This window comes from Canis lupus, chromosome 7 (genome assembly GCF_048164855.1).
Source record: "Canis lupus baileyi chromosome 7, mCanLup2.hap1, whole genome shotgun sequence".
NCBI lineage: Eukaryota > Metazoa > Chordata > Mammalia > Carnivora > Canidae > Canis > Canis lupus.
In genome coordinates, this window is record NC_132844.1 from 25590299 (window position 1) to 25615341 (window position 25043).

The 25043-nt window shown below is 36.2% G+C and overlaps 1 protein-coding gene across 2 annotated transcripts; it reads right to left on the reverse strand.

Moving 5' to 3' along the window:
• Window positions 1-519: 519 nt before the first annotated feature.
• SLC35A1 (solute carrier family 35 member A1) lies at window positions 520-24738 on the reverse strand. Of its 2 annotated transcripts, none has more exons than XM_072832118.1 (8): window positions 24468-24738; window positions 22670-22847; window positions 9392-9551; window positions 9034-9186; window positions 6251-6317; window positions 4000-4176; window positions 3417-3551; window positions 520-1443 (listed from the first exon to the last, which is right to left on the reverse strand). In XM_072832118.1, the coding sequence occupies exons 1-8, from the start codon at window positions 24481-24483 to the stop codon at window positions 1316-1318; spliced, it is 1014 nt and encodes a 337-aa protein (XP_072688219.1). In that variant the 5' UTR covers window positions 24484-24738; the 3' UTR covers window positions 520-1315. The 2 variants fall into 2 exon arrangements, with proteins under 2 accessions (XP_072688219.1, XP_072688218.1); XM_072832117.1 differs by lacking the exon at window positions 24468-24738 and adding an exon at window positions 23419-23743.
• Window positions 24739-25043: the final 305 nt, after the last annotated feature.

The window sequence follows — 25043 nt, forward strand, 5'->3', positions numbered from 1 at the left end:
AATGAACATACTTTTATATTGGCAAGTATGGTATACCTTCTTAGTCCTGGAAAAGATTCATCCATGTTAAAAGTAAGTTAGCTTCCAGATTACTAATTTTTACTTAAAGTATCATTAATATTTCCTTAGCACAAACCAGCCATGGAATAAAATGTGCAATTCCTAAATCCTTCACATTTGGAGAGATGTTCCCCTTCCCAGATCTGTGGTAGCCTCCTTAGGATTTGAATCTTGAGTGAAATGATACAGGGACAGTAATGGGTAGAGTCTGGTCTTTCCAAAAGCAGCTCCCTAAAAAGAGCCCTACTACTGCCCTGACTGTAGTCCTTATAAACTTTTTTTTTTTTTTTCTTTTTTTTTTTTTTTTTTTTTTTTTTTGCTTAGGGCTAGCCAAGACTTGGTTTTTATGCAAAGAACCCTAAAATTCTAACATAGAAAAAATGAAAAATTTGGTATTTTGAGTTTTTTACATTTTGCATTATCTTACTGGTTATAATCAATACAAAAAGTGATCATAGATTTCATATAAATAAATTAAGTTTATTGCTGAATTTTCCCATTAACATTATAGAAAAATTTTTTAAAAACACTGAAATTTCACAAATTATTGACAGCCCAATAGTTTTAAACATACTTTATAAAAAAAAGTACAAAAGTGACATTAGAAATATTTTTTGAAGAAAAGTAGATCATCTAACTGCAAAGAAACATGAATCCAGACAATGAATGGCACAAATACAGCACTTACAGGAGTACTCATTCACCACCTAGAAGTCATTGTCTGCATTATGAAATAGATTCAGTTTGAGAAGTTAGACATTCAGTTTGTTTCTGAACTAGCCTATCTTGGTTTTGCCTCTCTTTTGTAAGAAAAGAGCTAGGTCTTTACTGCTGCTGGGATGAAATACTGTACATCAACTGGAGAACAAGGAGGGGTCGTCCTTCTCCCCTGGTACCTGAACAAGAAAACAGTTCGTACAGAAATGGCTTTGGCACTTTAACCCTTAACCTAGTCCCAAACCTTGTTATTTGAATATTGTATCCTCACGTGATTTTTTTAACACCATATCCTCTCCATTCTTTTTATATACATTATATATACAGTAATAAAATTCTTTCATTCTTAAAACAGGTTGACCCAAAACAGGTCACATTAAATCTTTGTAGCAATTCACTCAGATAGCTTTCTTCTTCATTCTTATAACACAGTTAACATATTGTTTGTTTTTGTTTAAGCTACCTTCTGGGATTGACTTAAGGCTCCAGTTTAATCCAAACAGCTTAGTCTTGGTAGGAATCTCTTTTGAGGCTGAAATCATACACCACCAACTCTCTCTTTTGAAGCTATTTCTCCTTGTTGGATGGATGTAGTGTCTTGTCTGGGTAATCCATACAGATATATAGAAACACATACAAGAAGAGTGCCCAGAGCAAAGGTGAGTGCTGAAAAGAAAAAAAATAAGTTTAATTTGTATTTGTGTCCTTAAAACTATATCATAATAATTTTAAATTTTGAAATCTTTTATTATGGGTTTATACCATTAGATCATATGGAAAATAAATCTAAGTGTTCTATTTTTATGATAGTAAGGTTTAGAAAGATAATCAATTCTAGCTCCCCAGCACCCCTCACCACCAAAAAAAAGTACAGTCAAGGGAATGACTATACACTTTCCAAGAACACAAGTATGCCTGTCCTGGGCCACTGACAAAGAATATACTAACTTCCCTATATGCTAATTTAAAGAAAAGCAGTGGAATGTGGCTTTTTTCGTGGCACTAGAAACCTGCAGAAATTTAGAGTAAAAGGTAGTTGAGCAAAATTTCTGAGTTAGATGACCAATGACTCAAACCAGTGAAAATTTCTGAATAGGAAATGAAGTGGTGATTTACTGAGTACAATTCCATTTTCTGCTAGCTTTTTTTTTTTCTTTAGCTTGTCCAAACTTGACAAACAGGCATTTTATACATAAACACTTATGTCAAAGTCTACGTCAAAAGTGTATATTCTGTTCAAAACTGAACCATATTCTATATGGAATACAAGAGCACAATCTTACTAGCTCTAAAAATGGCACACAGAGAAATGACATCAAGCTATGATTTTAGTTCACTCCTAACTAGCTTTGCCTTCAAAAAAAGGAAGTTAAATCTAAGTAGAAAACTGGAAGATTTCTAAGATGTTCTAATTCATTTCCATGACCATCAGCAAGAACACTGACCAAAAGCATTTTTCACTGTTCCCAAGTATCCCTTAGGATCAAAGGCAAAAGGATTTGTTAAGGAAGGATCAGAACTACAATTAAAATTTCACCCAAATCAGGTAAGAAATACATCTAAAACAGCACCTATATACACTGATACTAAAATGGTAAGTGGCTGGCCTCCTACAAAATACATAACTGTGTGCCAGGCATTATTCTAAGCATTTCACCAAAACCACCCTAGCAGATGGGTGATATGGTCAGTCCCATTTTACAGATGCAGAAACTAAGACACAGGTTAAGTAACTTCCCTCCCCCACCCCAAAGCTGCACCACTAATAAATGATACAGGCAGAACTTAAAACCATACTATAAAATGGTTTTGTAAGATTTCTACAAGCTTGGTGTTCCTCTATTTGCATTTATAACAAGAGTCCATTTTAAAATCAAATGTAAATATAAGCCAGGTCTCTTACTTAATGTCAGTATTTAACAGATTGTGGTATAATTGATCAGTAAAGAAAATTATTATTACAGCACCCTGAAATGTTAAGTCAAAATCACTACTTAAATAATTCAGAAGCCAACTTAATGCTGGGTGTGGGCTAAGGAAATATATATTAGAAGGACTCACATTGTGAGGGTGCCAGAATGTCATCTATGGTAATGAATTTTGTATTAATTACATATTAAGTGAAACAAAGATATCTTTAATTTAGATTTGGATTGTTGCTTCAAAACCAATTTATACCCAAGTCTAAAAATTAGGAAGGTACAAACTCAGGGAGATGAGTTTTCTGTTCTTCCTTCATCAGAGAATGCCTTATTTTAATTGTATTGCTGAAAGGAATCATCCCCTAAAGTCCTTGTATTCATTTTCTTGCATACCTAATCAACACTATGTTCACCTGGACGTAAGAAGTATTCAAGTTGTTTTGTATCTCAACCCTGGGGAGCAGGGAGGTCCTGACTCCAAAAAAGGTTCCTCCATAGCCCTCTCACTCTCAGTAGACCCAGTACCCCTCAGCATAAGCTCTAGGATGACTGCAAACACCTTAGTACTGCTAACCCGTATCTCATACAACTATAAACTATAACAAAACAATCTGAGTAAGGCACAATGATCAACTGCCATATTTAATAACATGAAATGAATCAAGAAGTGGGAAACTCTTCTGTGTTAAAAACTTAAAAATACAAACTAAGACATACTTATCTGTAACCCAAACAGCATCACTGAAGCAAAGGTAGAAAGGACAATGGCTGCTGCCGCAGAAAAACCCTTCATGATGTTGTCTGTGTACTTGACCACAACGGAAGTGTAGAGGCCTCCAACACTTGCAAGAACTTGTATACACAAAGAGATAAAATCTTAACACTCAAATAATGGAACATTCTATGACAGCAAAGCAATTTTCACCCCTAGAGATGCCACACTAATTTACCTAGGAAAATACTATTTTCCTTACAAGTAGCCATCTGAGAGAGTTTGTACTAAAATCGAGTAATAGTTCCTACAAAACAACATTGTTTTTCACATGCCCAGAGGGCTATGTGGTCTACTACTAAATTGTACACATTTATTGCTAGCATATTAGATACTTTTGATTGTGAAGGCAAAATTGCTTTGGGATAGCTATGCCACAAAAGTCAGTCAATAAAACCAAAATTACATTTTCAAACTGGTGTTCAAAGTATCAAAGGAACAATTTCGAAATGTTATAAAGGCTTAAAACACAACTTAAAAAAAAAAAAAAAAAGATCTAGCCAGAACTTTTAATTCCTGGATACTTACAGATGACAAACCATACATAATATGTGTAACCATAGAAAAATCCTTTTTCATTAATTTCAGCTCCATCTGACAAGTAGACGCCAACTAATGTCACAACAATCCCTGAGAGATACATTTGAATGTTTCTCACCCAAAGGGAAGTATCTGAACTCTTTAAAACTTTTTCAAAATACACTCCTGGAAAAAAAAATTAGATATGCAAATATGAGAGATACTATTAAAAATTAATTTAAAATGCCTTTCATTTAGAACAAGAACAGAGGTATGACGATGTAAGGTATATAATTCAGGGAACAAACACATTTTACATCAAATGCACATTTATTATGTTGGTTGTGACATGTGGCATCTTAGATATTACCAACATGTATTTTTATAAAGCATAAAGATTAATAACTAAAAAGGAACTTTATAACCCACATTTAACAGAAGACTCAAATTATTAAGAACAGTTTCTGCCTTTATTATAGCAGTCAGATAGATCACAGAAGCTCTCTGTTAATGCCAATAATAGACTTGCTTTGGCCGGCTAGAAAACTATACTATTAGAGTCAATTATCTTAATCATATCCCTGAAAAAAAAAATCATATCCCTGTAATATCTGCCTAGTAATGAAAACTCCCAGCTTTGCAAAATAACCTATATAATCACCACTTGGGATTTTTTACAGAGTAACAACCAAAATAAAATTTAAATAGAACTTGCTGAGTGAAGCCATTTTCCTTTAAAGCAAGGTTCAACAAGCCAAGTTCATACACAATGGCAGAAGGACCATGAACTCCCTCACAGATAATACATTTTGTGTATACATGTATTTTTCTTGGGGTTGAGGGTCCATAGTTTTTTCAGATATTCTGAAAGAGCAAACGACTCCTTATTACATACACCCAAAATCACATACCACTGCTGAAAGTTTTATACTTAAAAATGAATATATGTATTCATCAAAGATTTTCATTATAAACACCATGTTAATTACAGACTTAGAAACTGCCACTCAAATACTAATCAACTAAAAATTCTAATGAAAAACAAGATTGTTTTCGGTGAATGTGTGTTAGAAAGAGCCAGAGAAAGGGAACAAACATATAATGGCTATTCCTATTCCCATTTTTTAATATTCTATCTGAGAAAACCACTTAACTATTAGGTACTCAGTTACTCCAAGCATAAAGGGATATTAAACCACCCACCATTTCCTAAATTGTGTATTGAAAGGTGGAACTAAATAAAATGTTGGACACAAACATTTAATTGTTCAAAATGGTAGTAACGTCTAATAGCGTATTATTTTTTGGGTAATTCAATTTTTGTTTCTAATTTGCTTGTTCCTAAGAATAAAAATTTAGCATGATGCTATCATTAAATATATCCTAAATTTAGATTGTTTTCCTCTTACCAAACATCTTTTCTACAAGCAATATTTCACTTCCATATCCCACCTACTTTCTTAGTCAAAAGTAAAAAGAATCCTAACTTTTGAAAAAGCACAAATAAAGATAAATAATAACATAGCTATAACAAATACACTCTTTGCTAAAAAGAACTTTGAGGTTCTCTGTTGAACTATTTCTAAAACACATGTTGTACTAACATCCATACTTTGTCTCTTCTTGATTAAGTGGAGGATTTCTTGTCCCTACACATGAATCTAGACTTTCATGTTTTTTTGATGTTAGTGATTTTGGTTTTCCTCCCTCCCTTTTTGGCTGGTGCTTCTATGTATCAACTTTTCTGAGGTACTCTCCACCCTGCCCTCCTTTTCTCCCTATTCCAGAATTCCTAATCTGTTAAAGCAGAGGAAGAACTTAAGGTTAAGAGGGAAAAACAGATGCTGAGCTGGTAACTGAACACCTAAAGCAGCAGAATCATACCTGAAGATAGTGCCATTTCCAGGAAAATGGAGATACTTGAGCTTTCTAACTGCTAATAACTTCCTCCATTTTCAGAAGTCTTTGTTCATTTACTTTTTGGTCCTTAGTCCAATCCTTAGCTGGACTGATGGTAAGCATGATGTAAGAACATGAGTAAGTATGTTCTCAGATAACAGCAAGTATGAATGAGGTCTGAACTGAATTCAACACTGCCACACATTTACTGAAAAAACAGCTGGCACAAAACAGTAAGTTGGAGGATAAGCCTTACTGGGAATAAAATTGTTACAATGAAATAAGATGAACTAGATCCCTATGTAGAGTTTAATCTTGTTTAAAATTTTTAACAGAATAAAACAATGCATTTATCATTTACCTGCAAATCCTGAGCACAATACAGCAACAGCTATAGCGCCAAACCCTAACAATGGATTCTGTTCCACCTGCAATAATGTTTTAAAAGTGATTAGTGACAAAATTCATCCAAGAGAGCAAATGACTATAAAAATCTGTATTACAGTTCTCTTGAAAGTATATGCCACATGAGACCCCGCTATCCTCTAGAGAAAGACAGAAACAAACAAAAGGCCATCCCAGAAATCTCTGAAAAAGCACTGAAGTTATAAAATGTATCACTCAAATTGTAGCCGTGGTGTATGTTTACCAGAACATGCGTGCCCATTTCCTAACAACAGGCAACCTAGCACAGTATTTTGCATAGTCAGCTTGCCTCTTAATTTTAACTTCTGCCACCACCCAAACTCAGGCCCTGATAGTGTCAATGATGTAAATGGTAACAGTTTTACTCATTTATTCCCTAACACCTGCAGGATGAGGTAATGACTTTTAAGCTTTCCTACTTTACTGAATCTTTATCAAATATTAATACCTTACTTACTATGTACTGGATATTTCTCATATACTAAATGAATAAAAATGAGAATGATACATAGTTCTGGTTCTGAGATAGAGGAGGATAGAGGATACTGGAGACTACAGGATAGAGGAGACTGACAGGTATATATAATCCTAATTCTGTGCTAAAAGATGCATGTAAATGTGCCCTAATCTACTGTTTCAACTTTACTTCCTTTTTCTTCCCTAAACTAATCCTCAAAGAGCTTTCATCAGTCTTTCTTCAGAGACAAATACTATCTCAATAGTAAGAGTTGAGACATATGACTATACTATGACAATAACATACCTTATTCAAAATAAAGAGCCTGATAGTATAAGTGATTGTAGCTGTTATTACTACTATTGATTACCTAGCAAAAGGCTAGAACACATGACTTTACTTAAAAAGTTTAATGGGGGTGCCTGGGTGGCTCAGTCAGTTAAGCATCCAACTCTTGATTTAGGCTCAGGTCATGATTTCAAGGTGGTGAGATCGAGCCCGCTGTCTGGCTCCGAGCTGGGCATGGAGCCTGCTTAAGATTCTTTCTCCCAAAAAAAAAAAAAAAAAAAAAAAAAAAGATTCTTTCTCCCTCTGGTCTCCCCACCACTCTGCCCTCCCACACATTCTGCATTTTGGTTTAGGAAAAGCTCACACACATAACACATTTGCGATAAACTGTGAAATGTTTTGTGTATAATCAGTTATGGAATGGCTATTCTCCCCCCACCTCCTCTGAAAACTTATAGACTTATAGGCTAATTTAACAAGTCTCTAGTATTCAGAACAGAGGAGGTAATTCACAAGTTACACCCCACACTACTTGGGAAGTTTTAAGACTACTGAAGGACAAGAATCAATGAATACATCTATAAGAGATATAAGGAAGTACTGTGACAAGCAGCAGGGAGCAAGAAATCTTTAGAAATGTATTATGAAAGAAACAACAAGGTTGTCTCAATGGGGAGGAAAAAATTTGGATGGTGGTGGTGTGACTGTACTCAAACATACAAAGGATCATCATATATAGTGAATTGGGATTTGCGTTAGTCTAACAAGAACAAAGAACAATGAGGGGCAGTTACCAGAAGCTGCACTTTGCTTAAAATATGAAAGAACTTTATAGAGTGGTCCAAAAGTAGGAAAGCTGCCATATACTCTGCGTTAGATTACTGAGCTTTTCACATACATTACCTATATGAGGTGGACCTAGCATGCTTTGTAATGGTGTAAAGTCTTAAAGTTCATATTTCACTTCTGTTTGCCTTACTTCCCAATAAATTATTTCTATGAGAGTCTACAACTGAATTAAATGTGCAGTACATATTTGGTCACTGTCTTGAAATACCACCAAGAATATATTAAATATGTGAAGACAATAAATATTCATCTAAACCTCATTTTCTGGCAGGTGAGGGGGGAATCCTCCACCTAGTTTTTGGCTAGAAACTACCTAAAAAATGACTGACTTCCTACTTGGCACAAGCTCTCCGTACATCCTCAGCCACCTTATATTTATAGGAGAACTGTGGTCTTTTATTTCCTAAGAGGTAAAGAGACTCTTCGGTTGTTGAGGGAAATTCAGTTTCCACTTCCTAATTCTCTTTGTAAAAATAATCTATAAAGTATATTACACTTTAAAAAAAAATCAGGTATGTACCTCAACACTGAACTCTTAAACTGAAAATTATAAAGGCACTTTTGGCCCTATTTTAGTTATTGATTATCAGTAAAAACACTACTATTCTATAATCCCTATCACTGACAGTGGGAGTATGTACAAAAAGATTTTAAAAAACTGGGAGTTGAAGGAAAACATGACAATTAGATGGAGAAAACCTTGCTTAGGGTTCTTGAGAAAATGTCTAAAAGGCCTGTGAGTTCTGAACATACAAACTGGAAACTGATAAAATTATATCACAGGTCAGCTGTTAGTGTGTAACTATGGACAAGTTACTTCAGTTGTTTGAACTTCAATTTTGTCCTCCATAAAACGAAGGGAGTTGATTACATTAATGGTATTTTCCATCTCTAATATATTTTAGTCATATTCCCACCCAGAAAAACTAAAGGAGGGGATTCCAATCAGTTATATTATCTGTATCCGAAGGGAGTAAAAAAAAAAATTAAAAATGCCTATCTGTAGGGCAAAGATTCCTTTCAATCAAAGAAATGTAATCATACTACATTCATCAATATGACTGTCTAAAGTGTCATAAGACTTAAGGAAGTCTTCTATTTTAGGTATGGTATTTGTTTCTTACCACAACTTTTGTAGCTTGGGCTGGCTTCCACTGTACAAGTATGACTCCACCACACAGCATAAAAACTGAAATCCACTGTAATTTGCTGAGTGTCCGGTTTAACATTAAAACAGTACATAAAGCAGTGCAGGGAATCTTCAATTGATAGGTCACCTAGAAACAAAACAATGAATTAATGAACTCATAACAATAGTCTGACACAAATATTTGATATTAACAGAATTATGGAGAAAAAAATATAACGTGATAAAGGGTTAATAAAAATCTTTTCACCCAAAAAAAAAAAAAAAAAATCTTTTCACCCTAAAAACTTGTTTTTAAGATCCTATATTTTTTGTTGTCATTCACCTCCACTTACCTGGTATACTGCTGCATCCAGATTGCTAAGAGCTAGGAAAGCCATATTGTTCTGAACAGCATACACTAATGATGGTACACTTAACTTCATCAGTTCCTTGGGGCTCCCCAAGACATTTTCTTTTAAAGATGCCTTGAATCTACCCAGACTACCAGCTTCTCTTTGAAAACAAAAGGGAGAGAAAGAGGTGAGAAAATTAAAGACCATCTTTTTCTTTTTTTTTTTTTTTTTTTTTTTTTTTTTAAGATTTTATTTCTAAATAAACTCTGCACCCAACATGCAGCTCAACTCCCAACCCCTAGATCAAGAGTCATGTGCTTTACCAACTAAGCCAGCCAGGTGCCTCTATATAGTGTCCTTTTGATAAGATTCCTTCACACAGAATAGCTGTAAGGTGTTAGGTCTATTGATGTAATTTAGCAAATTTATTTTGTTTTTATAATTTCAACTAATTTTAGATTAAAAGAAACATAACTGTGTAAAAGAAAAACAATTACAAGGTTTTTTTGGGAAAATATGACAATGAGGCTTACCATCATCAACCTCTGGTCAAAGCTCCAGGAGTTTTTAAGTATATTAAATAATGACATAATAGGAAACCAGAATTGCTGATATTACCTATAAAAATTTAATCCCTCCCATTTTAACTGCCATTACATCAAGCTCACCCTCATTCTAATTAGATTGCTTATCTATTTTTAAAGGTTTTGTTTTTTTTTTAATTACTATACGTTTAAATTACAAACAAGAAAAAAGCTTTGATAATTATGGAAGTTACTTGGGATAGGGATTGAGCAATTCAGGTCAATATTCTTTGTAAATTAGTTCAGTGCTTATGAAATCTAGTACACGATAAATCAAAGCATACTCTTATAAAACTGAAGTACATATCTATAAGCTTGCAGGAAATAATTTTACTATACCAACTGCAAAAAATTTGCAGGAAATAATAATTTACTAATACCAATACTAAACTGTATTTGTAATGTACATAAAGTTTGCTACTTGATGCATACTGATGATACATGCTCTTAACTATTCATATTTTTTCCTCAGGAGGAACTAGTTAATTCGGTTCATATTTGCCCTCTTGAAAATTTCCTGAAAATAAAAAAGTGTGTTTTATATTAAGCATCAACACCATACAAGGGTTTATATCAAAAGGGTCCTTAAGTTCACAATATCCTTAAGAGGACAAGGCCATAATATTTCTGCAGGGAAACAGATCTGTTTCAACTCCAAGTTAATGACAGTCACACTAAGCCTCTATTATGTTTGCTTAACAGAATCAACAGTCATTAACTGAATTTTGTCATATATAAATACAGCAAAAATAATTACACATGTTCTGAAGGGGATCAAAAAGTCAACAAGGTCAAACTTATTACCTATACCTATCCACTGTAGAACTCTCCAGCCCCCAAGAAAATGCTTACATGTGACAGGAAATTTGGCCTAGCATAGAAACAAAAGACATCCTTCTTAGTTACAGGTCTTCTTCAGGTGCCAAATTCAGCATGCTCTACCCCACAATGGTAAATCTATATGCTGAAAAGTAATGCACATGGCGTGGTGGCAGGCTATAAACTCTATTCAGAAAAGGGAAAGAATATCAAAAAGATGACTATGAAGAAATTCTAGGTAGTAGAATTTTCCAGTACTAAAGATTGGCCCTTTAAACATTTGAGTCTTTTTTCAATTTTGAATGCAAATCTAAGATGTCCTATATGCTTCCTCAACACCTCAAAACTCATTTTTTTCAGAGAATGTTTTCCCTCAATTATAGAATTGACGAACAAAACTAAAGAGAAACAATTAAAATAAGAATGAAGAACCACAGGAGTACAGCTCAAAAGAGCTATCGTAACAGGATGATGTATTAGAAAACATACCGGAACATTTTCCTTAATGTCCTATTTCCCACTAGTAAGCACAAGATAGCAGAGATATAAATCTTATAAAACTGTGAAGTACAGGACATTGCTTTCAGTGTACTGTTACTTTTAATGCCTTCTAAAATACTGACACATACTGCTCTATCTGTAGAGTGGTTCCCTAACGAACTAAGAGATACCTGTTTGTACCCATCGCCCACATTCCACTGCCATGTTCATTAATTCCCTACATTGGATTCCCCAAGCTCGAGTATAGTGGCTATTATCCCTTCCCTAATCACTTGTTCTGGGCAATGCCAATTTACCTCTACCCCTTAGAGATACTCTAAGCCTTCAATAATATAAAATGAATTATCGCCTATCCAGAAAAGAGGTGGTCTCTTTATCACTGACCCTCTTTACCTTGTTGGAATATGGACTACATAAGTACCTCATTACTATTCCACCATGCCTGTATCAATATCAGAATTGCTGTGGTCCCTTTTCTCCTTATCTCTTCTACTGCACTTGCAGCTTTCAACATAAAAGAAGTGCCTATGAGACATCACTCGTCAACCTGAGTACTCCTTTCCTTCGTTGTGACAAACCAGTAAATCTAGTGTATCAGGATTGACCTTCAGATCTTTGGCTCTCCTGGCTATATCCTTTCTGTTGAATGCTTAGGAGATACTTATTCACTGCCAGAAAGGCTTCAGTACTTTTTTCTGGTTCCTTTTCTAATGCAGATATTAGAGAAGCCAAGCTATATCAGAATGTTAACTACTGGAGAGTTCAGGTTTCACTGTAGTGCCTTATAATTATAGCAGTATTATATAATTATAATAAAATATTTTGAACTAAGTTACAAAGGCAGAGGATGCTAAAAATAATTTAAAAAACAAAAGCTCAAGAATAGAAAACTATCAGTAAAATAAAGAGACTTAGGGGGCCTAAGAAAGAATATGTGGAAATCTTAGCACACAGTTTAAGGAAATAAATGATTTTAGTATTAATCAAATTAAATCCTGTTTAACACATGTTAAGAATATAGCTCTTAAAGCTTATAATTAGCTTTACTCACTAAAGATAAAAAATAACATATCTTCTAGAAAACACTAGTTGTCATCTACTGTTTTACTATTAAACAAAAATAATCAATTCTAAATATACTACAGCCTTGAATATACTATAAAAAGGAACACATAAAAGCCAAAGGTGATTTTTTCTTCCATTTTCCTGCCCTGTTTTCTTAGAAATCAAATACTTTACTAAGTACCTTTTGTAAAAAACAAATGTATTAAACTCCATTGTATGTGACATTGCTAGATTTAAAAAAGAGCATGTGTAATCCAAAAGCACAAATTTTTTTTTTAGATATAGTCTCCCATTAAATTTCTTAATCGAACAATTTGTTTTGATTTTTATTGCTGGAATAGAATGTGCAACCTTTTGTTATCTGAAGAAATTCTGAAACTCCTCATTGATTACAGAGATTCCACTGGTGCCTTCCCCCCTAAAAATTTCCTATCAACAGGCTGAAACCAATTTTTTTCTGACCTATATTTATATTTGGTCAAAAAGTAGGCCTTGTTCTCCCAGCTCCTGATCTGATGAGAACTACTTGGAGGCATCATGTAAGGTACATGCCTTTTACATCCTATGATCCTAAACCCGTTACAACATGGGTACAAAGAGGTGTCAAAAAATGCAAACCCAAAAAAAATAAAATAAATAAAATAAAATAAAATAAAATAAAATAAAATAAAATAAAATAAAATAAATAAATAAAAATGCAAACCCCAAAAAAATAAAAAAAATAAAATAAAATAATAAAATAAAATAAAATAAAATAAAATAAAATAAAATAAAATAAAATAAAATAAAATAAAATAAAATAAAATAAAATAAAAATGCAAACCCAGTGTTACAGATTTTATGAGAACAGTATTTCTGGTCTTCTAGAAGAGTGACTTGACAAACAGTAGCTTAGGAAGTTTGAATGGTTAAGTAAATGTTTAGATCTGATGTTACGTGTAGTAATAAGTTATGAAAAAATATAAACCAAGTCTTAGCAATAAAAAATAAATAATATATATGTATATATAAACAAACCCAGCAGGAGAAACAAAACAGGACTAGATAATCTATAATGTAAGCCATTATTCTAGGAAATGCCAGAAAATAATTAAAATAATAATTTTTCTGGAGTAAAATAATTTTCTCCAGTCTTATATAATGTATTTGGTTTATTACTAAACACACTCAAAATATAGTATATTTACACAACCTGCTAAGTTTACTTAGTCTTTATAGACTGATGAAGAGCAAACAATAAAAAGTGACTTTGTTCTAAGACAATGTGAAAGTTTTGTAGTTTCATTTCTTCATTCCACAAGTGACAGATTTAAATAAAAACTGTCCGTTTTAACAGCTATGATAGCATTTAATAAAGCATACAGCTAACCAGTAATTTTCCTGTGACGTGGAGTAGTAACTAGTTTGAAAAACCAAAATATTTTAGACATTATACTGTTTTAAGTTTTAGAGTATAACTCAGAAATTGGTAATTCAAAGTTCTTTAAAAATCAATTTAATCACATAGAACTTTTGCAACTTTGGACTGTAATCTGTCCCCTCCTCCTAAAAACAGGATTTAGTAATTTCCTCTTCAATTTAAAAGTGATCTGATGTAATCATACATATGCACAACAGTGTAAGAAGATGGGTTGTTATGCCTTTGTTTAGACTGCAAACAACCCAAATGCCCAACAATAGAGGCTAGTATATATAATACATCCAAATAATGGAACACCATGCAGCTCTTAAAAAGATTTAGATTTAGATTTCTATGTACGGACATGGAACAATCTCGAAAATAAAACATTTAAGCAGGAAAAACAACGTAAAGTGGAGCATTAGCATATACCATCCATATATGCATAGTATGGGTAATTAAAACTCCACCAATCAGACCATGTAAACTTTAAATCTTACCTAAGCAGCCATCTATTAATTCTTCCCTGCATTCCTATTCTTGCAGTTCTAGCTTACTGAAATAAGTATAATTTCACATTCCAAAAATTACTATAAATTATAAGTAAAATCAACAAGAATGGGGAAACCTAAAATTACAAACAAACCAGAAAAACTTGTCAGGTTTTTTTTTTTAATGAATAACAAAATTACACTGAAGGGGAAAAAAGAACTGACCCAACTATTCTTTTTTTTTTTTTTTTTAAAGATTTTATTTATTTATGATAGTCACAGAGAGAGAGAGAGAGAGAGAGAGGCAGAGACACAGGCAGAGGGAGAAGCAGGCTCCATGCAGGGAGCCCGACGTGGGATTCGATCCCGGGTCTCCAGGATCGTGCCCTGGGCCAAAGGCAGGTGCCAAACCGCTGCGCCACCCAGGGACCCCTGACCCAACTATTCTTAAAAAAGTCTTCTTACTGTATGTTCTAAAATGAAAGGCAAAAAGAACTACATACAAATACTGTTTAGTGAGTAGGATTTTCACAGCTCTATGTTAGAAACTGAATCTACTCATGTACTCGAAGATTAAGCAAATAAGTAAATATCTTAAGGATAACAGAACCTAGACGCATCACCATTAGAGAAGGGAGCAACTATGGGAAGGGAAGTTTTAAAGTAAACTGTGTATGAGATCAGAATTACAGATCTCAATATTACAACTCATGGTTATACACACAGACATAGACATACACATACAGAAACATTAAAAAAAGAGAAAAGAAAGAGAAAGAAAGAAAGAAAGAAAGAAAGAAAGAAAGAAAGAAAGAAAGAAAGAAAGAAAGAAAGAAAGAAAAAGAAAAAGAAAAAGAAAAAGAAAAAGAAAGAAAAGAAAAGAGAAAAAGAAAAGAGAAGAAAAGAAAACAGGAAAAAAACTTGAAGATCCCACTGCCCTAATCTGGGATAATTTTAGCATCAAAATAAACAATGATAATGGATTCCAGCCCAATGAATCCATGAATCTATGCTGTGTGTATGAGAGAGAGACAGAAACAGAAAGGGAATGCTTCTTAGAGTAGGCAACTAATAAATGTACAAGGAACAATGAAATTAAGAAATTACTATTTGGCAACATCAATGGGCAATAAATTTAGTGAGTGAAAATGATAGGAGAAACCGTATTTCCTTAGCCACGAAGTATCTCTCCACAAGATATTCATTAATTACAAAGATAAAATGGGTAACTCTATGTGGAGAAACTTAGCAGGCACTACCCTAATCAAATCAAAATTAAATTACCAGTGATGGGGCAAATAGATATTACATGCCTGATGATACACTGCAGTGAGGACACACCATTTCTGTGATACTTCTGGCCACAAAAACAAAAAATACAACTAAATTTAATCATAAGAAAGCTTTCAATAAACATAAATTGACATTCTATGAAATAAATGGACTATGCTCTTCAACAATGTCAAAGACATGCAAAAAAGAAATTTGGGAGAACTGTCCCAAATTAAAGGAAGCTAGAGATGTGACAACTGAATGTAATTATTCTACTATTTAAGGACACTAGGGCAATTGGCAAAATTATCTAAGGTTTGTCAATTAAATAATAATATTATGTCAATACTAGTATCTCAATTTTGGTATTTTATGATTAGGTAACAATGTCATTGTTTTTAGGAAATATGCACTAAAGAATCTAGGGACAAAGCAGCATCTTGTGTGACCTTCCTCTCAAATAGTTTGTAAAAAATGCACAAGTATATACAGAGAAAGAATATAAAATGTACATGGTAAAATGTTGGCATTCGGAAATAAAAAAGAAAAATCAGAAGATAAAACAAAATCACTGAAATGTCTAACAATGCTACTACATTCTTATCTTTGTCTTAGCTAATCAAAACCTCAATTATTTCACTGTTCTGAAAGACCCATAATTTGAAAATTAGAGATCAGGGAACTTGTCTTCTAATCCTCTCACTGCCAATCACTTTCTAAGTATCTTTGGCAAATCTTCCCTCAACCTAAGATTTCTCATAATAGAAGATGAAATTATAGCTACAACTAAAATAGAGGGACAAGAATGGAATGAAAATTGGCTGTATCTACCTGCATGTTTCCCTCACTGTCTGAGGGGAGACCGGAAAGAATGTTTCCTTAACATCACTCTGGTAGCCCGCCACTCTCAATAGCAGTAATCCTGATATATGAATGCAGTAAATTTAATTGCTGCAATCTTAAAAGATATTTGGCACTTTACACAACACATTTTGACAGTGATTAACAGATTGTATTCCACAGTGTAGTTTCTTGCTTTCTAAAGAAGTTAGGTATCTGCTCATTAGGTTTTCAAAAATTCCTTTTTTACGATAGTGCCAAAAAGCAGCATTATTCTTTGGTTTTCCTAAGGTGGTTTTAACTTACAACATTATATATTATAGAAGTAGTTTCCTCATTTAATGCCCAGTTTTCTTGGAGACCACACCAAGGAGTGCATTTCTCTGCCTTTTGTTCTCTTACCACAATCTGAAAGATGTTATATACTGTACTCCTCACCAAAGCAAGTCTACATTTCCTTCAGAAAGTTAAATACCTTAAACACATCACACAGAAAAATTTCAACTGAATTTCATTTATAATTTACTTTTTTTACTATATATAAATAGGGCAAAGAAGATATGAGATTAAAATTAAGCTATTGTCTTCCAGTGTTTCAGCAAGCCAGCTATACCCTTCAGACTACAAAGGGTTTTTACCATACTAATACTACTACCTATGCTTCAGGGGATGCAACCCCACTATTCCAACCCCAGGAAAGGGAAAAAGGAAGAGAAAGAACCAAAGAGAATGGAGTCTCTGCCATGTGATCTGGATTGCCAATATGAATTCTGTCCAAATAGGATTCCCTACATACAGAAACTCCCTACCACCTTAAATCCTGAGAGACTGGCCATTCATTTAAAATAAGAGTCTGGAACCAAATCCATTTGGTCAGGTCAAATTTATTAGACCAAGATTATATTAATTAGTCCCTTTCCAGTCTCAAGTTCTGACATGAGAAGAGTGACTAGACTGTAGATCTCCAAAGCTCACCAGGAACCATCCTGGTACATGCCTTTTACATCCTATGATCCCAAAATAAGAAATACTACACACCAAGCATTGCAAGGCTGGAAAAACATCAAAATAAACTGCCTCTGCTTAAATTCTTAGGACCTAAATATTCTAATTTACCTAATTTGGGCACTTCGTTAAAGTTATGTTTACCTTAATCTGCTTAATTTAACTCCTAAAGAATTCTGAGACACTGACTCTTATTTTTAAAATAAGCTGACTCCTGTTTGTCTACATACTGCACATATTACTGTGTGTTCCTCTTCATGTAGGTTCTGTGGTTTCTGGTTATATTGTCCAGAAAATAGGAATCTTTTAAGGTAAACAGAGTTAAAGGGCATTGAAAATGAGAATACTTTTATGAGATTCCTCTCTTCTGCCAATCTTTTCTAATCCCATGAGATTATATAGTTTATGTTATAAGGACATCCATATTTATTTCTCTAGCCCAGACCTCTCTTCTGTGTTCCAAACTCATCAGTGCAACTGCCTATTTTCCACAGCCCACTTGGATATCTCAGTGGCACTAAAAACTCAATATTGTACCTACCCAAAATGAAAGTATTGATATCCCCTTCCCTCAAATCTGCTTTTCTTCCTGTCTCAGAAAAAAATAACTGTACCCAGTTTTTTATAAGAAAAATGATTCTTAAGATCCCCCTTGCCTCATCTGCTGTAATTGATCATTATTCATGGGTTCTGTGTGTACAAATCTGCCTATTTGCTAACATGTATCTGTAACCCCAAAATCAATACTCTCAGCACTTGTACAATCATAGGCAGACATGTACAGAGATGCCAAAAATTTGAATTGCCTAATATGCACATCCCCAGTCGAGGTCGAAAAAAGACAGTGTTCTGTCTTCTTGTTTCAGTTTTTACACCGTAAGCAAATGCAGCCTATTTAGTGCAACGTTTTCCCCATTTGGGGGCTTTTTGGTGGTGATTTTGCTCTCTAAAATGGCCCCCAAGCATAATGTCCAAGTCCAAGACAGCTGTAATGTGCCTTAAGGAGAAAAATACAAGTTAGATAAGATTTCTTTAGGCAAGAGTTATAGAGCTATTGGCTGTGAGTTCAATGCTAATCAACATATATTAAATAAGGTGTCTTTAAAAAGAAACATGCATAAAACAAGGTTATATATTGATCAGTTGATGAAAATGTTGCGACCAGAGACTCACAGGAACTTAACACTGTTTTTGCCTTAGGAGCAGAGCAATATTCACTAATTCAGTGTCCATGGTAACTTCATAGAACATAACTACTGTGAATAATACAAATCGACTGTGTACCCAAACCCATCACCAACTCCTATAGATTCTCCTTCCAGAACGTAACTCAGATCCATTAGCTTCTATGCTGTCATAGTAGGCCATTATTTCTAGCCTAATAAGCTTCCTTATTTCCAGCTCTTTGCACCCTTCTAATCCATTCTCCTCAAAGATCAAAATGACTCTTAAAGCAAAATGGATTGTCATGGTTAGTCCTTGATTTAAACCATTCAGTTATTTCTGAGGGCACTTTAGATAAAATCCAAACTTCATAGGCCCATGGACTTACCTTGATACCCTGTAGACCTCTCCTGCTTCATCTTAGCACCACTGAGACATACTGATTTGCTGCCGTTATTCCCTAAGAGTCAAGAATTTTCCTGCTTCAGGGACTTCAAACACACTATTCTCTCTTCTTTCTCTGTGCTCTTATCCTACACAAGTTGTACTCAATGTTCAGGTCTAGGTTTAAATGTAACTTTCTCAGAAAGCCTTCCAACCCAAATGGAGACCCTCTATTATACTTATTTGTAGAATCTTCTAGTTACCCTTAACAGCATATATTACTTATTTGCTTAATATCTGGTTCTCCACTAGACTATAAGCTCCATGAGGACAGAACTATACTGTGCTTTAGTTTCATTATCAAAGGTCTCATCACATATTGCTAAAGAAGCAATCACAATATCCTTTTATTTAATTTTATAAGTATCAATCTGTGACTTCCTAGGTTGAAATCAATCTCCTTTATCTTTCACTTTTTTTTTACCATTCTAAGAAATGACCATTCTTAACACTAAGCAAATTCTTTGTTCCAAGAAATATTTTCTTGTTATGAATAACAGGTAGTTTCTATCGATGTGTTCTGAATAAGCACATGAAAATTTGCCAACATATTCTCCATAAAAATTATATTCACTTTAAAATCCAATAGTTTCCAGGGGATCCCTGGATGGCTCAGCGGTTTGGCGCCTGCCTTTGGCCCAGGGCGTGGTCCTGGCATCCCGGGATCGAGTCCCACGTCGGGCTCCCTGCGTGAAGCCTGCTTCTCCCTCTGCCTGTGTCTCTGCCTCTCTCTCTCTCTCTCTCTCATAAATAAATAAAATCTTTAAAAAAATAAAATAAAATAGTAAGATAAAATCCAATAGTTTCGGGATGCCTGAGTGGCTCCATGGTTGAGTGTCTGCCTTTGGCCCAGGGTGTGATGCCGGAGTTCCAGGATGGAGTCCCACATCGGGCTCCCTGGGAGGAACCTGCTTCTCCCTCTGCCTATGTCTCTGCCTTCTCTCTGTGTCTCTCATGAATAAATAAAATCTTTAAAAATAATAATAAATAAAATAATAAAATCCAATAGTTTCAAATGCATTTAATTTCATGTTTTATGAATTCATTGCCAGTGCTTTTTCCACTTAGAAACTCTTATGTGCTTTAAATGAATCTTCTTCATCAAATTCTTGTTAGCCATATGATATCAAATGCCAGCTACCAAAACTATGTATGTCATAATTCTTTACTTTTTTTTGGTTGTCCCTAGTCTTGTATACTCTGCAGGTACAGGTTCATAAAAGAGCCTCTCTTGTGAGCCTTTACATTATGCTGGTGTCAGACACAGCAACTTATTATTGAGGATGATCATGTTCATCAAGTACAGTATTTGGTTTTCCATACTGTTGTTATTTCAGCACCATTATCTGACTTGTCTGGCGAATTCTCAGAAATTATTTGGGTTTTTATTTTTATGTAATTGTCAAAAAAAATTTCCACAAAACAAACTACAGCTGACCATACCCATAACATTGAATAACTGAAAAATAATAAATACTACACACCAAGCATTGCAAGGCTGGAAAAACATCAAAATAAAGTCTATCCAAGTGGTTTCGCAGAATACAGCTCAATGGCTGAGCTACACCAAAGACCTCGCTGCTTTTTTTTACACATTGGTTTTTAAACCTTCCCAACAGTTACAAAACAACTGAATGATTTGACCTTACAGTTTAAAATGGCTGATGCCATGCATGACAGTCCTATTTCATCCTTGAGTCACAATTGTTTCTCCCTGTGGAATTTGGGGAATAAAAAGAAGAGATGGGTTCCCTTCTCCCTCTTCTATCAATATCCCTATATTTGTCTTAAAAGAAGCCAAGCCTTAAGATTTTATTAAACTCTTAGGTTATATAGAAGTTGCTGTAGAGTTTTTGTAGTTGTAGTAGAGGTTTTTGCCTTTGGAACATTGCCTTTTAAAGGTACAATAAGACCTCTCATTTATCTGACATTATCCAGAATGACAAATCCCCCAAGTAAAGCCAAATCTCCATAAAAATGAATCTTATTAAGTAAGAAACTGTGAAAGGTCTGAGATTTTACCCAACTTACAACCTAACAACTAAGCCCAAAAGATAAATTATTTTTTAAGATTATTTGAGAGACAGAGTACCCGAAAAAGAGCACAAGCAGAGGAGACAGTTGGACAGAAAGGGGGAAGTGGACTCTGTTGAGCAGGGAGCCTTAGGAGCCTGAGATCATGACCTAAACCGAAGGCAGAAGCTTAACCAACTGAGCCACTCAGGTGCCTCTAAACTCCAATATATTAAAGCTTGCTACCACATGGCTTCAAGTTATTTTTCTGTTCTTTTCTCCCTCCCCAAGGCATTTTTATACTTTTTCACATAATATTTGTAATCATGCATGTGTTTACTGATTTTCTCTCTTCTTCTAAACCTAAGCTCCAAGCAAGGAGAAACTATATATATTTCATTCATACCTGTATATGCAACACATTTTATAAAACTGTAACACAAAAATCAGTAAATATCTATTAAATGAAATTTAAAAGTATTTATATGCAATGTGTTTCTACCTAAAAGCTTACACACATGCTATTCCTCACTGGTGCTCCACTCTCACTAAGTCACATCTTGAAATCTGTATGAACTCTCACCTGCCACATGACCCAAAAGGGTTCACATCTCATAAATCTCCCAATGCAATTTCCTACCGGATTTTACTTAATTCTCACAACCCTATATTATTTTCTGCAATTAAAATATAAAGAAACTAAAGTTTAGAGAGATTAAAAGATATGTGCAAACTCATCTAAGTTTAAAATTAAGTCTGTGTCACTTCAAAGTCCCTATTCCTAAACCTCTCTCATATCACATGCATCCTTAGCTAAAATGATTCTCCTACAATGTCACTGATCCAAAGCCCAGTGTTGGCAGCCCAGTGGCTCAGCAGTTTAGTGCCACCTTTCAGCCCAGGGCGTCATCCTGGAGACCGGGGATTGAGTCCAATCTCGGGCTCCCTGCATGGAGCCTGCTTCTCCCTCTGCCTCTCCCTCTGTGTCTCTCATGAATAAATAAATAAAATCTTCAAAAAAAAAAAAAAAGCCCAGTGTTGCCACATATTAATGTAAGTATAATATTGAGGAACCTCAGATGATGTACAGGCAAAATAAGGGTATAGAACTTACCAAAAAAAAAAAAAAAATGTATACAGATTAGATGATGAAAAGTACTGAGCACAGTGCCCAGTACTTAACACACAAAACACTCAAGAAACATTAACTATTATTATCATTATATGCCTCTGAAACAGAAATCACTAATTTGTTTCTGTGAGGGTCAAATGGTAAAATAGTTCAGACGCTGTAAGCCACACAATCTCTGCTACAACAAAAAGAGGCAGCAAGCTGGGTTTGGCCCACAAGTCATAATTTGCCAACCCCTGGTTTATAGCAACATTCTTCAACCTCAGCACTATGAATACGTGGGGCTGGATGAGTCTCTGTTGCAGAGGGCTGTTTTGTGCATCGCAGAAAGTTCAGCAGCATCCTTAGCCTCCACTCAGCAGATGCCAGTAGCATCACCCAAGTGGACACAACTAAAAAAAGATCTCCTGTGGAGCAAAACTGCCCCTGGTTGAGAAACACTGCTCTAGAGCAATCAAACTTATGAAGATGCAGCCAGAATTTTCTAATAAAGAAAATAACTAAGTGGAGGATTAACAATTACACACACTAAAAAGTATTTATACTCACTTAGCTAAAATTCCCACACTTAGCAGTAACTTTATAACTTCTGTGATACACACGGCTGTGGTTGAAAAGTAGAGTTCTTTGTCTGATGTCCTTGTGTATCTTAAAGCTATGGTATAAGCTGCAGCCACCAGGGTCATCACTGCCAAGCAGTAGAACTTGAATAATAAACTGACATTTTCTGGAAAATATGTGCAACAAAGATATTATTTAGCAGACAGCATTATATTTATAAAAATTAATATTATACCTCAAAATGCTTCCCAACTTCAAGCACAAGATACTTTTTGAAACCCAGGATATTTGACAATTTATTTCAAAACAATACTTTCCGAGTACATGAACACCAACATACATACACAAAATACAGTTGGCTTTAAATATCAACCAGTTAAGCAAAGATTTTGTCCCTGAAGGATGCCCCAACTGCAAGATTATGTGGCATACTGACGCTAGTCTGGGATATAATAAATTACATATTTAATATATCTTTATAATATAATGTTAGCATCACACATTTATAGTAGGCATATAAGACTTTTGGCTAAGGCAGAACAAATATTTATCGGCAATAAGCCTAAATCTGTAAATTACTGCAACTATTTCAGATAATGATTGAATTCTGTAATTTTGAAGCTTTGCTCATCATTAATCTTGCTGTCCCCATCCTATGTTAGTTATCGAAACAATTCTATTTTTTTTCCCCTTAATTCCTGTTTTGCTACAAAAAGACTCCTGAAGGTTGGACTTACTCGAAATGGGAGAACGCATACGAGCGTGATACACAACTCCAGACAATGTCCCTGGCAGGGCTTTAATGATAATCGTGAGTTCCCCGACCAGGAAAACAACTTGGCACCCATGCAGGAAGATATCCTTTAAGTGTTTGTTTAACATTTACTCAGGGGTGAAGCTAAATATAGTCCGTAGAAGGGTGGAGAAGGAATCCGGGTGTCGCCCAACCTGTCCTAGCTACAGCTCTAAGGTCCAGAAATCCAACTCCGTTCCCAACTTACATACCCTACTCAGCGAAACAAAACTCAGCTTCGGGGTGAATCACAACCACTCTCACGAAACGCCAATTAGTCATCAAATATCAATACCCTAACGTGCTATCCCCCCGGGGGGGGGGGGCGGGGGGCGGTGGCTGTCGCCCTCCCCCCAGAATATCAGGAGCGTTCCTTCCAACCCCGCACAACATCCTCCAGGGAAGGCGCTCTGTCAACGACTGCTTTCTCCGTCTCGTACGGTGTCAGCGCTGCTGTAATGCCCAGTGATGCTTCCTGCGGCGGCTCCGTGGACCAGCCGCGGCGTGGGCTGCGCGCCCGGAGCGCGCCCTCGAGCCTCTGAGCATCCGTAGGGCAGAAGGCGCAGAAGAGACCGCAGCCGCGGACCCCGCCGGAACCCGGCACCGTCCTGCGCTGCCGCGCGGGGACGCGGGGCGCCCTCGGGGTCCGCCGCAGCCCGGGCCTGTCTGAATTTGGTTCCCACCCGCTGCGGGCTCGTCGGGGCAGAGGCGGGGTGGAGCCGCAAAACGCCCCGCGCGGAGTCCGCCTTGGGGAAGCCAGCCGCAGCGCAGCAGGAGGCTGCCCGCCCTGCGCTGCCCTGACAGGCGGCGGCGGCGGCGGCGGCGGCGCGGGCTCACACCCGCGAGCGGCTCCAAACAAACTCCGGGCGCCGACGCCGACGCCGACGCCCGGCCCCAGAGCTCCGCGGGCGCGGACAGGCGCTGACGCTCGCGCGCCCCCGCCCCCGCCCCCGCCCCCGCGGGCTCCCCCGTCCCGGCGGCCCCCGGCCTCACCTCTTGGGGCAGCCATGGTTCCCCGACAGCCCCGCGCGGAACTGACGCACGCCCCCTCCGCGCGCCCTCCTCGGGACACCCGAGACCGCCTCCTGTGATCATAGAGACGAAAATCCCTCGGCCTAGAGCGCCCCGGCGGCCGACCGTCCGCCGACTTCCTGCCCAGTCTGACACCAAGATTAGGCTCAGCGCTCCGAGCTACCCCCGAAAATGGGAAGACCCGGATGGAGGAGAGTCCTTGCCGACGAGCGCGTAAAAGCCGAGTCCAAGGCGTCGTTCTGTAAACTAGATCTCCCGGCCGGCTAAGGAAGCCGAGTCAAGGGAGCAGAGCGTTGCCTTCTGGGAATTGTAGTCCTCACCAAGGTAACTGGGTAGCAAATGCGACTGGAGGGAAGTCTTAGGGATTGATGCCTGCCAAAGCTGTGATAGAAACCCCCGGAATCCGTAAAGCTTCGGAAACTACTTTTGACAACTTTTCCAACTTCCACCTTGTTCATTGCCTTGCATTTGTACCTCGTACTTAATATGATGGATGTACTTTTCAGAAGTCCTGTGTCCTTATTGTGAGCATTGTCA